The sequence below is a fragment of the Chiloscyllium punctatum genome, chromosome 8 (genome assembly GCF_047496795.1).
Source record: "Chiloscyllium punctatum isolate Juve2018m chromosome 8, sChiPun1.3, whole genome shotgun sequence".
Taxonomy (NCBI): domain Eukaryota; kingdom Metazoa; phylum Chordata; class Chondrichthyes; order Orectolobiformes; family Hemiscylliidae; genus Chiloscyllium; species Chiloscyllium punctatum.
In genome coordinates, this window is record NC_092746.1 from 7545362 (window position 1) to 7561143 (window position 15782).

General features: G+C 45.4%; 1 protein-coding gene across 1 annotated transcript in view; it reads right to left on the minus strand.

Annotated features, from left to right (window-relative positions):
* The window catches only part of LOC140480363 (vacuolar protein sorting-associated protein 4B-like), a 44283-nt gene extending 33416 nt beyond the window's left edge, over positions 1 to 10867 (minus strand). The window contains exons 1-3 of the mRNA XM_072575129.1: positions 10690 to 10867; positions 5905 to 6016; positions 1515 to 1662 (exon numbers count right to left, since the gene is read on the minus strand). Coding sequence (XP_072431230.1) covers positions 1515 to 1662; positions 5905 to 6016; positions 10690 to 10716 — 287 coding nt within the window. The 5' untranslated portion in view covers positions 10717 to 10867. The remainder of the gene's footprint in view (positions 1 to 1514; positions 1663 to 5904; positions 6017 to 10689) is intronic.
* Between the last annotated feature and the right edge of the window lie 4915 nt (positions 10868 to 15782).

Sequence of the window (15782 nt, forward strand, 5' to 3'; positions counted from 1 at the left end):
ACTGACATATCTATCAGGTCGTCGACTGTAACTTGGGGTCCCCAGAAGCTGGGTAATTTTCCACTAGAAGTTTAAACAATCTGAAGATTGGAAGTTCTGGAATTTCTGAATTAAGATTTTTTTCTCAACTGTGTATCCCACCTTTTCTGATGAGGGCACCCCTTCCACGTCACCTTTAAAAGTCAAAGATCCTAGTAGGTTTCATGTCACTCATTCTGCAGTATGTCTCCACAACAGGCAGTGGCACGGTGGCTCAGTAGTTAGCACTGCTGCCTTGGTTCAATTCCAGCCTTGGGTGACTGTCTGTGCGGAGTTTGCACATTCTCCCCATGTCTGTATGGGTTTGCTCCAGGTACTCTGGCTTCCTCCCACAATCCCAAGATGTGCAAGTCAGGTAAACTGGACATGCTGAATTGCCCATAGTGTTCAGGAATGTGTAGGTTAGGTGCATTGGTCAGGAAAGTGTAAAGTAATAGGGTAGGGGAATGGGTCCGGGTGGGTTACTCTTCGAGGGTCAGTCTGGACTTGTTGGGCTGAAGGGCCTGTTTCCACACTGTAGGGATTCTATGATACCAATAGCTCTCAGAGGAGCTTCTTTTCTCTCAGTGCCGTTAATTCATCTGTTTTAGTATATGTTTCATGCTTTAGAAAAGCCTTTTTTAAAATATTTACTCCTGATGTCACCCAAGTCAATAATGCCAATTACAATTTATAAATTGCCTGTCTTTCCTCTGATTTATTCAAAGTACTCTGCTGTAAGCAACATTTCTCAGTGCTTTCAAATTTACCCTTTCCTGAAAACTCCCAATCCCACACTTCTCTAACTTAAAACCTTATCGACAACTCGAATCATTCAACTGATCAGTATACTAGGTCTTTTTAAGTGGAGTTCACACCAACACAACTTTCCCCAGTGGTGCTGCCAGTGCGTCCTGAAAAAAATCTGCTGTGGGCTCTGTATTACAGTCCTTGTTTTATTTATGTTGTAGTTTTAACATGGATCACACTCAAGAGTCAAAATAAAGCATAAAGTCCTTTCCAAACAATGTCCTTAATACGAGCAGCAGGCAGGTAGAATTTAAAATTGAGAACTTCTGGCCATGGTTGCACAGAATGGTGTTTCTTCTTATCATAACAGTTAACGATTGGGGTGTCTGCATGTGTATGGTATTACCACTGCACTGTTAATCTAGAGACTAATCTAGATAATCTGATGATCATAAATCCATGGTCAACTGTCAGAAAGACCCATCTGTTTCACTAAAAGGAAGCTACCATTGTTTCCTGGTCTGGTCTACATGCGATTCCAGACACTCAACAATGTGGTTGACATTTAACTGCCCTCTAGGCAATTAGGGATGAACAATAGATGCTGGCCTAGCCAGAAACAGCCACATCCTATGAATGAACTTTTTTTAAAATTTAAAACTTATTATTCTGCACGCTTTTATGGTTTTCTAGAGCATCTTGTTGTGCAGTTACAAACATTTCAGAACAGTCACTCTTATACATACCCTTTGTCATCACTAGTGTTTGATTCTTCAATTGGCTTTTTGACATTTTGCTTTTTTTGCAGATATTCTTTCAGTTTTTCAGCTCGATCCAGGTACTCTGTACACTTCGCTCGAAGGCTCTCTTTTGCTTTAGCACCTTGAGCTTCATCTAACAAGCAAATGTAATGTTAATTTCCAACTAATGACAAACAAAGCAAAATTATGTGCTTTACTACCATCAATTAAGTCTCCTTCCTCCACTTCCATGACAGATTTATCTAAACAGGTTTATAGGATTGAATCAATGCGTTGTTATGAATGGGAGAATGTTCACTAAGCAGAATAACATTACTCCTGATTAATCTTGAAGAAAATTTAAATAATTATCACTCTCCGTTTACAAAAAAATGCTTTGTGAGACTGGGATTAGGAAAGATGAAGAAGCACAAGTAAAAAGTGCACCCAATCATTACAAAGTTGAGTGTTCATAGTTACACAGAAACTATAGCAAAAGTAGTTCTTTCAACCCAAGTGATCCTGCCAATGTTTATGGTTCTCAACAGCAAAGATCCCTCTGAATTCTGTTTGTTGTAACGCAACAGCTGGTTGCAGTGTGGCCTCTTTAAGATTGTCATATGACCACACCTTACAGGAAACAATGCTTTTATGACCTTTCATTTTGTCCAGAAAATTTCCAACTGTTGTGCAACCAAATAAATGCAGCTAAAGGAACACTGCACATGAGTCACTCTACTTCAACTAAATCTCTTCAACATGTAGTCCTATTTTTCCTCAAATAAATTATTCAGGTTCTCCTCAAATGCAACCAAGCTAATCACATTAATTATTCCATGTAGGAGTAAATGAAAAGTTCTAACCACACTTCAAGTAAAAGTTTTGCCTGCATTTTCTAAAGGAATTATTGGTAACTATCTTCACTTTATATTCACCTTTTGATTTCTCAAAAATAAATGCCAACCTTTTAAAAATCTGACAAACTCTTTCAAAATCTTAACGGCATCTTTCAAATCAAACCTCAGCCTGAGAGAACACCAACCTTATCAAACCTTTCTCAAAAGGTATAAAATGGAGAATCTGTTCCCACTCTCTCAATTCCAACATTATCCATGTGTATCTGTCTTGCACCTACTCCAGTGCCTCTATCATTTTTATCATATTTCAGACAAGATTTGCATATTATGCAGCAAGTTGATTTAACCAAGGTTCTACACAATTTTAATTTATCAAGCTTTTCAATTCAATGATTCTAGAAATCATCCCTCATTTTTATTTTATTGCAAGTTGTTTGTGATGTGTACCTGTACTCTGATATCCATTTGGTGTAGTACCTCTTAATTTTCTAACAGTATGCGGCCGCCTTATTCCTTTCTACGAAACAAAGCAACTCATGTTTGTACATCACAATGATACATTACAATCCAGATTTTGCAGTAGAAATGACAAAGAAACCGTCAGCTTTTGCTATCATCACTCCTCTGAAACCAAGAAAACTGTCTAGAGGCCACATTTATATAGGTAAATGTGGAAATCCATAAATAAGCCTACACTTCCAGAGAAAGTATGCTGCTGAATCACCCAGATTGCAATTAATTAGAAATACCTGAACCAATAAGAACTTGCCCTTTTAAGTTACTACCTTTGTGATAAAGTCCTACCAAATTTGCACATTGCTGAGGTATTTCTGCATTTTTAACGTTATGAAGTTCAAATTTTCTGTTGAAAAATCAACTTTATATTTATGGAAAGGCACAAGATCTCTAAAATTCAAAATACTTTATGACAAAACATATAAACAATTTTTGAAATTATTATATTTCAGCTTCTTGATTCCATGCGCATACCCAAATTGTTCAATTCACTGTGTAATCTAACACAAAGGAATATCAGTGCATTTTACTTCCTGGTTTACTGTCCAGACCAGCAGTGCAATGTAATTAGCTGGTTAAATCACTGTTGCTGAATGCCTGGAGAGACTAGATTTAAACTATTGCTAGGAAATTGGAAACCCATACCAGAGATCTGGAGATTTTGGAGATAACTTTCTTCTAGATTTGAGAGTTTCAATCTCAATGGCTTTAAAATCTGGATCACCGAAATTAATTTCCTATTACATACCCATTTTACAAATTTTAGTCATGTCTTTATATTTTTTCAGATGTCCTCCATACTAACAATATGATGAATAACTCAATATCCCTCCCCCTGGAAAGTTGATATAATCTATAAATTTTTATTTGCTTAGCTAAATTGATTTAAGTTACAAGCAACTGTGGTCCTTGCATTGATCCCCAATGGGTAACTACCCTTAATAACAGCCTCTTATTTTTAGAAAGAGAATCTGCCGCCCATCCTGACACCCATTCCTCCATAATTTTTCTTAGTATATAAAACTAATTATCTAATAATTCCTTTGACTTGCTCCATGTCCTTTTTGAAAATATACGAATTGAATTCTCTGACACTCTTCCTTTTACTAAGGCTCAGTCTATATCTTAACTGATTTTAATACACAGACACAATATATCTATGGATTTTATCTTCTTCAAAGTTAATTGGTTTTTGAATTATCCCCCAGTTTTCTCATTTAAATGTTTGATATCTCTACTATCTCTTCTTGCAATGGCCCAGTTACTTTGCTTGGTAAATATAAAGGCAAAATAACTGTACAGTATTTCTGCCATTTTGCTGCAAGTTCCTATGGGTTTATCTTTCACTATTCTATCCCTTTATTGTCTGTACAGTACTTCAACATTTTTCTTTCTTGATCAATTAATTTTATAGCTCTTCTTTACTTTCCTAACTTCTACACTTCATCCTCTTTTATTGACTGAATACTTAATGTCAGCTTTTGAAAAAAAAGTCTTTCATGGGATCAGTGTTCCTGACAAGATTGGCATTTGTTGTTCATCTTGCCCTTGAGAAAATACTGATGAGCCTCCTTCTTGAACCACTGCAGTCTATGTAGTGTACATACACCCAGATGAACGTTAGGAAGGGAACACCACAGTTATACTCCAACAACAGTGAAGGAATGGTGATAAATTCCCAAGTCAGGATGATGTGTAGGTTTGAGGGAGCTTGCAAGTGGTGGTATTCCCATGCAACTGGGGCCATTATACTTTGAGATAGTGATGATCATGCTTTCAAAGATGTTTCTGAAGGAGACAGTGGGTCTCTGCAATGCAGCTTACACATGGTACGTACTACTGCCACTGGGCACCTATGGTAGAGGGAGTGAAAACTTCAGGTGATAGATGACATCCCAATGAAATGGTTGCTTTGTCCAAGATGTTCAATTTCTCAGTGTTGTTGGAGGTGCACTGATTTGGGAAAAAGTGAATATTCCATTGAATTCTGTCCACAAGTCAAGAATGTAAAGTGTGACCTGCTCTTGTTGGCACTGTATTTACATGACTGGTTCAGTTCAGAGTTTCTAGTCAACAGTAATCTCTCGGGTGTTAATTTTTCATTTGTTGCACCTGCTCTTTATTTATGTACAGTATTTCACTATTGGCTAGCAAGAATAGCAAGTTTGTTAGCAGAATATGTTCCTCCTGAACTCAACTGACCATTCAGAAAATATTTCCCATGACTGTTGTTCTTGTTGTACTAACTAACTTTAGCTCTTTTCTCATAAGTGCCTATTTGCAGTCAGGCACTTTGGACTTGTGTATTTCTGAATCAAAATTAAATCTGACTTCATAGTCACTGCTATTTCTGAAATGATCCTCCATGCTTTTACCTCTTACTCTAACTCATTTCCCTTTCATAAATCATCCAGCCTCTTTCTAATAAAGCACCTTAGTCATATTATTTAAAATCACTCTCCAAATTAAGGCAGTTTAACATTAAAGAAAACGATTGCTCACATCACCAGCTTTCAAAGCAAAGCAAAGGTTATGTGGTTGACTATGACCTGATGGTAAGGGTGTTAGATTTATTAGTTGGCTGCTTAGACAAAGTCAGGTGCCACTTTGACCTGTTCAAAAAGTGGCCCTTCCTCAACAATGGTTATAGCAAAACCAGGCAAACTCATTTTCAGATGGCAACAGTCGTGTATAGGTAAATGGAGAATTAATGATTAAAGAACAAAGTAACTGCTCCAAATTGCATCTTTGTTTCTTCAAAGTAAATTCTAAATACATTCTTTGGATGGACAATGTGAATTTCAAAATAAAGATCTTTATACAAAGCAAATTGTGACTTAAAACAAGTAGTACCCATATGCAATGTACATAATTGCCCAACAACTATTCTTGAAAATTAAGATAACTTTAATCATTTTTAAAAAATATTTTACTGTTTCGGAGCTTTTCAGACATGCTATTAGAAAAACAATTTAAAAAAATTTGCTGCAAATGTAACAAACAGAACCTCTTAAATTGCTTACATTTAACAACATGTAAAAAGTACTGCACTGCACATTGGTACAACCGTAGGGCTTCTTCATAGTTTCCTGCTTTATCTTCTTGAGCTGCTTTGCTTGCAAGATCTATACCTTTCTATAAAGAGAATAATAAGTAATCATCACCATATTCTGGCTTTATCTTGGCTGATTAGCCTTAGTCACAACTTCATGAAGTTAGTTACTTTAACCATCTTGATATTCCTTTCAGAATGACACCCAAACTCCTTTGGTGCAGCATTCTACTGTGTACTCAAGAAAGAACACAAATTATGAAGCACCAGCATTTGAGCAACCTTTCTGAACACGCTACATTTTTGTGTTTGTACAAAATATATTTTCTGTGGTGTCAGGAAAGGCCACTTCCAGAATTGAGCACTCGGTGCTTTGACCTTTGGGGGTGCCATATTATGTTAATCCAGAAAGTCTTGGGATTGCACAGAGAACACTTCTGGCTGGACTTCAGTTTGAAGGATAATGATTTATTATGTGGATCCTATCCTCAATAGGAATCACTAAACAAAACTGGACATTTAGTTAAGAATTTTAAAGAAAAAGAAAATCACAAAAGAGATCACTTCTGATTACTACACAGGAGAAACCATTAATGTTATCCCTGAACATTGGTATAAAAGAATTATCTAAAGAGGGAATGAATAGAGTCAAAAATGAATCTAATCTATCCTCTTTCTTACCTAAATAAAGAAAGGACAACCTGAAGTGGCTCCTAAGGATTAAAACATGAAAGCATGAATGAGATGCCCAAGTCCTAACAAAAATATAGATTTGCACTCAATTCATAACCTTTAGTATCTACCTGGACTTCCATTGTTAAATGTATTGCTCACATATGAAGTTTGTGTTGACATGCCTAACTTTGAATACCAATTTTGCTTCACCATAAGTGATTAGATTAGATTACTTACAGTGTGGAAACAGGCCCTTCGGCCCAACAAGTCCACACCGCCCCGCCGAAGCGCAACCCACCCATACCCCTACATCTACCCCTTACCGAACACTACGGACAATCTAGCATGGCCAATTCACCTGCCCTGCACATCTTTGGACTGTGGGAGGAAACCGGTGCACCCGGAAGAAACCCACGCAGACACGGGGAGAACGTGCAAACTCCACACAGTCAGTCGCCTGAGGTGGGAATTGAACCCGGGTCTCTGGCGCTGTGAGGCAGCAGTGCTAACCACTGTGCCGCCCTAGTGGTTTTATTCAATGTAATATTTTTATTATATATATATATATATATATATATATATATATATATTCTTGAAAGCCTTCACTGTCACCTTTCCTGATCAAAAGATTACTTTTTTCAATAGTCCAACATAATGTCATTCTCAGTTGCAGAATCTCTGAAGTGGAATATCTCTCTCTCGAGTATCAGTGACCAAAGCTATTCAAAACATCAGTTTTAGCTGGAAACTCAGATTCATACAGCAAAATGCTGATTGGAACAACAATCAAAGGCAATGTGATCGAACATGTTAAGCCGTCAATAACTAAATTACACATTGTAGAATCCCTACATTTGGCCCATCGAGTCTGCACCAACTCTCTGAAGATCATCCCACCAATTTAACCCCATAATCCCACATTTACCATGGCTAAACCACCAGGCCTACATATTCCTGAATACGATGGTCAACTTAGCATCACCAATGCACCTAACCTGCCCATCTCTAGACTGTGGAAAGAAACCGGAACACCCAGCAGAAACCCACACACACAGAGGCAGAACGTGCAGACTCCAGACAGTCATCAGAGGTTGGAATCAAACCCAGATCCCTGCTGCTGAGGCAGCAGTGCTAACACTGTGGCACCCATATGTCAATCATTTTTATTTGCGTAATATCTGATACATCTTTATTACACATTTCACCCTTCACATGAAATATTAATTGTCAAACAGGTGGAAAACCAAGGTTCTAAACAAGAAACTGGAATTTTCATCTTAATAATAATATTCAGTGTGATGAGCATAGAAGATACATTTGTTCACTACATTCAAATAATGGGTCTGGGGAACAGATGCTGAAAAAATAAGTTAAGTTTGTGTCAGTTAACTGTAACAGTTGAACTGGATAAGTAGCTAAATAAGAATCAGTTTGAAAAAAAAACACTTCCATTTATTATATGGAAACTTTCAGGTCATCCCAAAATATTTTACTACCAATGAATTAAGTGTTTTGAAATGCTTTTTTAAGCAGACATGGCCACGATTTTCCACATGGGATTTCCAAAAGACAGCAATTGCAATGATTTAAGTTAGAAGTGAATATCAACTAGAATCATTTACATTCATCTGAACAGGATCCAAATTGTACTGCCTGAAGAGCTGGTGTAAGATGATATGGCAATTTTCAAAAGGAACTTAATAAATATTTATGGAAAATTGTCAGCAATACAGGAGAAGAATGGGAGTGGCACGGTGGGCTCAGTGGATAGCACTGCTGCCTCACTACACAGGGACCTGGGTTCAATTCCAGCCTCAGGCGACTGTGTGGAGTTTGCACATTCTCCCAGTGTCTGCATTAGTTTCCTCCCACAATCCAAAGATGTGCAGGTTAGGTGAATTTGCCATGCTAAATTACCCATAGTAATCAGGGATGTGTAGGTTAGGTGCATTGTTAAGGGGTAAAATGTACAGTAATAGGGTAGGTGAATGGGTCTGGGTGAGTTACTCTTTGGAGGGTCAACGGGGACTTGTTGGGCCAAAGGGCCTGTTTCTACACTGTAGGGATTCTATGATCATGCAAGAGGGAATAATAGGATAATTGACTTCCTTTTCTATGAGAAACATTTCCAGATGGTGGAACCTGTGAAACTGGGAGGATATACACCTTAAGGGAGAGAGAGGTATATTGGATTAGTAGCAATTTTTAAAAAGTAATCAGATAAAAGCAGACTATATCACAAGGAATAATGAGATCACATTTCATCAGCACACATGGGCCAACCAGCCTCTTCCGGTCATAAATTTGCAATGTTTTGGTGATGTGGTTTCAATAAACATCGCACAGGTTGAAGATTCTTTTCTCTAGAACAGACTGAGAAACAACTGACAGAAGCCATGAAAGGGATCGATAGGTTGGAAGAGGTTATGCCTCAACCTTTTGGCCACAGCAGTGCGATAGCACAAATACAAAATAGCCATGAACAAATCATAAGGAATTTAAGAAAAACATTATCCAGAAAGTGATAAGAACATCAATAGTGGGCAGTTAGAATGTGGAACAAGGACTAATTAAGGAAAACTACAAACTACAAAGTAAGAGGAAGTAGAATAAACAAAAGTGATAAAGGATTTGGATTTGGGGGGGGGGTGGGGAGAACTCACGTGAGCAAAGCATTGGGCTGAAAAAACGATTAGTCTGTTGTGAAGAGTTTGTAATTGTTGAAAGCATTCCATTGTATGACACCTAATTTGTTTTTACATTACTAAGCAATTTTTAAAAAGTCACATTTATGAATTAGCCATTCACATCTAAAATGGGGGGGGGGGGGGGGGGGATGGGGAGGGTGGGGGGGGGGGGAGATGGGGAGGGTGGGGGGGGGGGGGGGATGGGGAGGGGGGGGGGATGGGGAGGGTGGGGGGGGGGGGGATGGGGAGGGTGGGGGGGGGGGGATGGGGAGGGTGGGGGGGGGGGGATGGGGAGGGTGGGGGGGGGGATGGATGGGGAGGGTGGGGGGGGGGGGATGGGGAGGGTGGGGGGGGGGGGGATGGGAGGGTGGGGGGGGGGATGGGGAGGGTGGGGGGGGGGGATGGGGAGGGTGGGGGGGGGGGATGGGGAGGGTGAGGGGATGGGGATGGGTGGGGTGAGGGGATGGGGAGGGTGGGGGTGAGGGGATGGGGAGGGTGGGGGTGAGGGGATGGGGAGGGTGGGGGTGAGGGGATGGGGAGGGTGGGGGTGAGGGGATGGGGAGGGTGGGGGTGAGGGGATGGGGAGGGTGGGGTGAGGGGATGGGAGGGTGGGGTGAGGGGATGGGGAGGGTGGGGGTGAGGGGATGGGGAGGGTGGGGGTGAGGGGATGGGGAGGGTGGGGTGAGGGGATGGGGAGGGTGGGGGTGAGGGGATGGGGAGGGTGGGGTGAGGGGATGGGAGGGTGGGGGTGAGGGATGGGGAGGGTGGGGGTGAGGGGATGGGGAGGGTGGGGGTGAGGGGATGGGGAGGGTGGGGGTGAGGGGATGGGGAGGGTGGGGGTGAGGGGATGGGGAGGGTGGGGGTGAGGGGATGGGGAGGGTGGGGGTGAGGGGATGGGGAGGGTGGGGGTGAGGGGATGGGAGGGTGGGGGTGAGGGGATGGGGAGGGTGGGGGTGAGGGGATGGGGAGGGTGGGGAGGGGAGGGTGGGGGGGGTGGAGAGGGGGATGGGGAGGGTGGGGGGGGGATGGGGTAAGGGGGGTGGGGAGGGGATGGGGTGGGGAGGGGATGGGGTAAGGGTGGGGAGGGGATGGGGTAAGGGTGGGGAGGGGATGGGGTAAGGGTGGGGAGGGGATGGGGTAAGGGTGGGGAGGGGATGGGGTAAGGGTGGGGGGGGGGATGGGGATGGGGTAAGGGGGGGGGGGGAGGAGACACTAGAGGCTCGGTTTGCCCTAGCCCTAGCCCTAGCTGTATCCCCCCTCCCGTCCCCTGTCCTGACCGCCCACGGTCCTCTCCCTCTTGTCAGGTTCCTGGCCCCATGATAAGGAGCGGCTGGTTCAGAGAGCCCAGAGGGAGGACACCGCTCCCCTCTCCTCTCCTCTCCGGCTGTGATTACCTGCAGGTTGTTACTGTTAGCCGCCATCTGCCCTCTCCCCGTCCTTGCGCTGGCTCAGGCTGAGCGGGAGGTACCACAGGAAACGCCGAGGCCCCCGGCTCCGAACTCACTGGGTTCGTTTTCTTTTAAGCGACACACGACCCCACTTCCGCCTCCGAGCGGCTCGCACGAAACGCTCCTCCGTCACTTCCGACAGACCCGCGCCCACCCCGCCCCTGCTCCCGCCGCCGTGACGGCGACGCACTTCCGAGGTGCGGGCTCGCGCTCTCCCCGTGCGCGTGACTCTCCCATTGTCTCCAGGACTGTCACAGCAGCAGCAGCAGCGCCTCCTGTTGGCACAAGGTTGTTACTCTCAAGGAAACAAGAGCCAGGGGACATTTTACAAACTCCTGATACATAAAACACAGGAGCAGACTTAGGCCATTCAGCCCATCCAGTCTGCTCTGCCATTCAATCATGACGGATATGTTTCTCAACCCCGCTCACCTGCCACCCTTACTAATTGAACTACCAAAAGAAGTGGCAGAGGCTGATAAAATTTCAACATTTAAAAGGCATCTGGATGGGTTTGGAGCGATATGGGCCACAATGCTGGCAAATGGAACTAGATTAGGTTAGGATATGTGGTCAGCATGGACGGGTTGGACCAAAGGGTCAGTTTCCATGCTGTACATCTCTATGATTCTATAATCAAGAACCTATCTAACTCTGCTAAATACACGCAATGACTTTGCCTCACCAGCCTGCTGCAGCAATGGGTTCCACAGGTTCACCACCCTCTTGGGCTGCATGGTGGCTCAGTGATTAGCACTGCTGCCTCATAGCTCAAGGGACCTGGATTTGATTCCACTCTTTGTGCAAACTCCACCGTTGCCTATCTACCCATGTCAGTGTCAGTTTCCTCCTGGTGCTCTGGCTTCCTCCCACAGTCACAAACATGTGCAGGTTGGGTGGATTGGGTATGCTAAATTGCCCATAGTGTCCAGGGATGTGCAGGCTTGGTGGATTAGCTATAGGAAAAGCAGAGTTACAGGGATAGGGCAGAGACAGGGTCTGGGTGGGATGCTGTTTGGAGGGTCAGTATGAACTCAATGGACTGAATGGCCTGTTTCCACACTGTAGGGATGCTATGATTCTGGTTGAAGAACTTGTTTCTCAAGTCAGTTCAGAAGGGTCGTCCCTTCACTGAGGCCTTGCCACTGGATTCTTGTCTCTCCTACCAGTTGCCCAGGAATGTAACGACTGTGCAAATACCAAGGGTTTGCAAACAGACAATGGAAATGTGAGAATTCGAGACTCAGAAAGAATGAGCAGATTGGAAGAAGTATTTCAAGGGAACTCAGCATAACGGAGTTCTTTGCGGAACCCTTGATTGCTCAAAATTAACAAATCCACCATTTGCACTTTTGAACTGGAAGATTGCAACAGAATGAGACAGAGTCAGCATGGACTTAAGAAGAGGAATTTGTGCTTAACAAATCTATGGGAATTTTCTGACAATATAACGAGTAGCATGGATAAAGAGTAGCCAATAGATGTGATTTACTTAGATTTTCAGAAAGCTTTTGATCAGATTCCACGTAAGAGATGAGCATGCAAAATTAATGCACATGGAGATCACGTACAGAAGTGAGTGGAGAACTGGTTGGCAGACAGGAAACAATTCACAATATTTATTCATGATTTAGGTGAGGGAACTCATTGTAATATCTCAAAGTTTGCGAATAACACAAAGCTTGGTGGGAGGTATACTGTGAGGAAGATGCTTTGGTGTCATTTGGACGAGTAAATTCAAATCAGATGCAGAATAATGCGGGACAAGACCTCTGTGACCTTGTGCACCTGTTGCTGAAAGCAGCATGTGGGGATTGACACGGTAAATGTAATGTTAGCCTTCGGAAAAAGGGAATTTGAGTACAAAGCAAGGATATCTTTTTGAAGTCAGACCATATCAGGAGTAGTGTGTCCACTTTAGATCTCATCTGAGGAAGGATGTTCTGGTAATTAAGTGTCTGTAAAGAAGGTTTGCCATCCTGGGATTCCTGCGATGGTGGCACTAACATATGGTGAAACATTGGATCCGTTAGGACTTTATTCACTGGTATTTAGAAGTATCGAGGGAAAGGGGTGTAGAATTTCAGAAACCTATTAAAATGTAACAGGACTAGACATGTATGAAGAATGTTCCCAAAGACCGGAGAGCCCAGAACCAGGTGTCACAGTTCAACGATACGGGGCACGGCATTCAGGACTGAGATGAGAAATTTCTTAACCCAGAGAGTGGTAAGCCTGTGGAATTTTCTGCCACAGAAAGCAGCTGAGGCCAAAAAAAACTTGAAAACTGTAAGTTAAAAATTACCGTCCTTCTTATTTAAAAAAGAGAAAAACAAAGAAACGCAGGTAGCAGTTAAAGACCACAGTGCATAATCACCGAGCCATGCAGGACTCACGCTCCTCGCAAGGGCTTGACCACCCTGCTTCAGGCTTGACTTTGCCTCTGCTGTTACCCCAGGACTGCCTGCTCCCTCTCTCACTGCCCTGGGACTGTCTGCTCTCTCTCTCTCACTGCCCCGGGACTGTCTCCTCTCCCTCTTACTCCCTCTGGGAATGCCTGCTCCCACTTTCACTGCCCCCGGGACTGCCTGCTCTCTCTCTCACTGCCCCCGGGACTGTCTGTTCCCTCTCTCACTTACCCCGGGACAGCCTGCTCCATCTGTCCCTGCCCGGGAGTGCCTGCTCCCTCTCTCACTCCCCCGGCACTGCCTGATCTCTCTCTCTCACTCCCCTCGGGACTGCCTGCTCCCTCTCTCACTGCCCCTGGGACTCCCTGCTCCCTCTCTTACTGCCCTGAGACTGCCTACTCCCTCTCTCGCTGCCCTGGGACTGCCTGCTCCCTCTCTCACTGCCCCGGGACTGCCTGCCCCCTCTCTCCCTGTCCCTGGGACTGCCTAAGCCCTCTCTCCCTGTCCCGGGACTGCCTAAGCCCTCTCTCCCTGTCCCGGGACTGCCTGCTCCCCCTCTCACTGCTCCGGGACTGCCTGCTCCCTCTCTCACTCCCCTCGGGACTGCCTGCTCCCTCTCTCTCTGCCCAGGGACTGCCTGCTCCCTCTCTCACTGCCCAGGAACTGCCTGCTCCCTCTCTCCCTGTCCCTGGGACTGCCTACTCCCTCTCTCCCTGTCCCTGGGACTGCCTGCTCCCTCTCTCACTGCCCAGGAACTGCCTGCTCCCTCTCTCCCTGTCCCTGGGACTGCCTGCTCCCTCTCTCACGCCCCCGGGACTGCCTGCTCCCCCTCTCACTGCTCCAGGACTGCCTGCTCCCTCTCTCACGCCCCCGGGACTGCCTGCTCCCTCTCTCTCACTCCCCAGGCACTGCTTGCTCCCTCTCTCACTGCCCAGGGACTGCCCTGCTCCCTCTCTCTCTGCCCAGGGACTGCCTGCTCCCTCTCTCTCTGCCCAGGGACTGCCTGCTCCCTCTCTCACTGCCCCTGGGACTACCTTCTCTCTTTCTCACTCCCCCGGGATTGCCTGCTCCCTCTCTCACTCCCCAGTGACTGCCTGCTCCCTCTCTCACTCCCCAGTGACTGCCTGCTCCCTCTCTCACTCCCCGGAACTGCCTGCTCCCTCCTTCACTCACCCGGGACTCCCTTCTCTCTCTCCCACTGCCCCGGGACTGCCTGCATTCTCCCTCACTCCCCGGGACGGCCTGATCCCACTCTCACTGCACTGGGACTGCCTGCTCCCTCTCTCATTGCCCCGGGACTTCCTGCTCCCTCTCTTACTCCCCTGGGACTCCCAGCTCCCTCTCTCACTCCCCCGGGACTGCCTGCTCCCTCTCTCAATCCCCAGGGACTGCCTGCTCCCTCCTTCACTCACCCGGGACTCCCTGCTCCCTCTCTCACTGCCCCGGGACTGCCTGCATCCTCCCTCACTCCCCGGGACGGCCTGATCCCATGCTCACTGCACTGGGACTGCCTGCTCCCTCTCTCACTGTGCCGGGACTGCTCGCTCCCTCTCTCACTGCCCCGGAACTGCCTGCACCCTTCCTCACTCCCCCGGGACGGCCTGATTCCACTGTCACTGCCCTGGGACTGCCTGATCCCACCAATGCTGCCAGGGACTGCCTGGTCCCACCAATGCTGCCCAGGGATTGCCTGATCCCACCAATGCTGCCCAGGGACTGCCTGGTCCCACCAATGCTGCCCAGGGACTGCCTGGTCCCACCAATGCTGCCTGCTTTCACCGTTGCACTGAAAAGAAGAAAAAAGATTAAGTTGAAGATGAAAGAGAAAGAAAGGGAAAAAGAAGGATACAGCTGGCCTTGTGCCGGGGAGCTGATGTGCTCCGGTGCCAGAACCCTGCCTACCCTGTCACTAGCACCATCTTGGATAGGGTAGAGGGTAGAAACAGAAGATTTCCAAGAGCTTTAAAAGCAATTTAGATGAGCACATGCAGACCCGCAATCAGTAATTTTCCACAATAATCTTCAACACCAGTGCCCCGCAAGGCTGTGTGTTCAGCCCCTTAGTATACTCCTTATACACTCCCTACTGTGTGGCTAAATTCAGTGCTAACTCCATTTACAAATTTGCTGATGACACTATTGTAGTGGGTCAGGTCTCTAACAATGAGACAGAATAGAGGAGAGAGATAAACAGCTTAGTGGCATGGTGTAAAGACAACAATTGCTCTCTCCATGCCAGCAAAACAAAGGAGTTGCTCATTGATTTCAGGAAGTGGAGTTGTGGAAACACAGTTATCTGTATCATTGGTGGTTGACAGCTTCAAGTTCCTCGTAGTAAACATCACCATCACTCTATCCTGGTCTGTCCACAAGTGGCACTACACTCAGGAAAGCACACCCACACCTCTACTTCCTCAGAAGGCTAAGGAAATTCAGCATGTCCACAATGACTCTTAACAATTTTTATAGATGCACGAGAAAGCATCTGAATCGGATGCATCACATCTTGATATGGCAATTGCCCTGACCAAGACCAAAAGAAATTACCCAGAATTGTGAACACAGCCCAGTCCACCACACAAAGCAGCCTTCCTTCTATCGACTCCGTCTACAGTTCCCTCAGCCTTGGGA